Source organism: Plasmodium reichenowi, chromosome 5 (assembly GCF_001601855.1).
Source record: "Plasmodium reichenowi strain SY57 chromosome 5, whole genome shotgun sequence".
Lineage (NCBI taxonomy): Eukaryota > Apicomplexa > Aconoidasida > Haemosporida > Plasmodiidae > Plasmodium > Plasmodium reichenowi.
Genome location: NC_033650.1, coordinates 293,036 through 293,951, shown reverse-complemented (window position 1 = coordinate 293,951; position 916 = coordinate 293,036). Strand labels below are relative to the sequence as shown.

At 18.6% G+C, this 916-nt stretch overlaps 1 protein-coding gene across 1 annotated transcript in view; it reads right to left on the bottom strand.

The window, feature by feature from the left end:
* Window positions 1-171: 171 nt before the first annotated feature.
* Window positions 172-916, bottom strand: part of PRSY57_0508400 (leucine-rich repeat protein) — a gene marked incomplete at both ends in the record, with an annotated part of 1,807 nt that continues 1,062 nt past the window's right edge. Inside the window, 2 exons of the mRNA XM_012906155.2 lie at window positions 172-362; window positions 459-891. Coding sequence (XP_012761609.2) covers window positions 172-362; window positions 459-891 — 624 coding nt within the window. The remainder of the gene's footprint in view (window positions 363-458; window positions 892-916) is intronic.

Here is a 916-nt window from a genome sequence, read left to right as displayed (position 1 = left end):
AAAAAAAAAAAAAAAAAAAAAAAATAAAATAAAATAGTATTATTCATTTAGTTAACATTTGAAGTGTAATATATATATATATATATATAAGACAATTAAATGGAGTATTTTTTTTTATGTTATATATATATATATATATATATATTATATACGTATGTTTATTTTTTTACCTTATAATTTTTTGTTCATTAAAAAGGAATGATATTTCTGTGATAAATTTTTATATTTATCCATTTTTTTTTTTTCAAATATTTTTTTAAGTTCATTTTCTTCCCGTATACCTTTTTTCAAAAAAATTCGAGCCAAACAAATGTCTTCCTTTTTAATTTTCTTATCATCCAGAAATACTAACGTGGGTATATCTGCAAAATATATATATATATATATATATATATATATATATAATAGTATTTATTTATGAATTATTAAACTTTTTTTCACAATAAGAATTTCCATACTTGCTATAACATATTTTGAAACGTGCCTAATTTGGCTTATGAAGGTGTTATTTTTTATGAACAAGGTTTTCAATTTTTTAATTTTTTTTATAAATATAATAAATTCTCTTAAAAAATAAAATTTAAGTTTAGTTAATTCATCCATATCTTTTATATTTTTATGATATTTCACCGAAGGACATATTTCTTCTTTATTTATTTCATCATTAAAATTATTATAAAAATTCAGCATGTAACAAATTTCATTATCTTGTAAAAAATCCTTTCCAATTTCTGTAGCGCTATTTTCAATTAGAAATTGATCATTGTTACAATCATGTGTAAAGTTCTGTATGTGATTATTTGGTTTTTCTATATTATTATTAAATTGAATAAGATTATTAGATATATCTAAATGGGAAAGATTTTCCAGGACGCTAATTTGTTCTATGTCCTTGAAAAATAAATTAACATATATA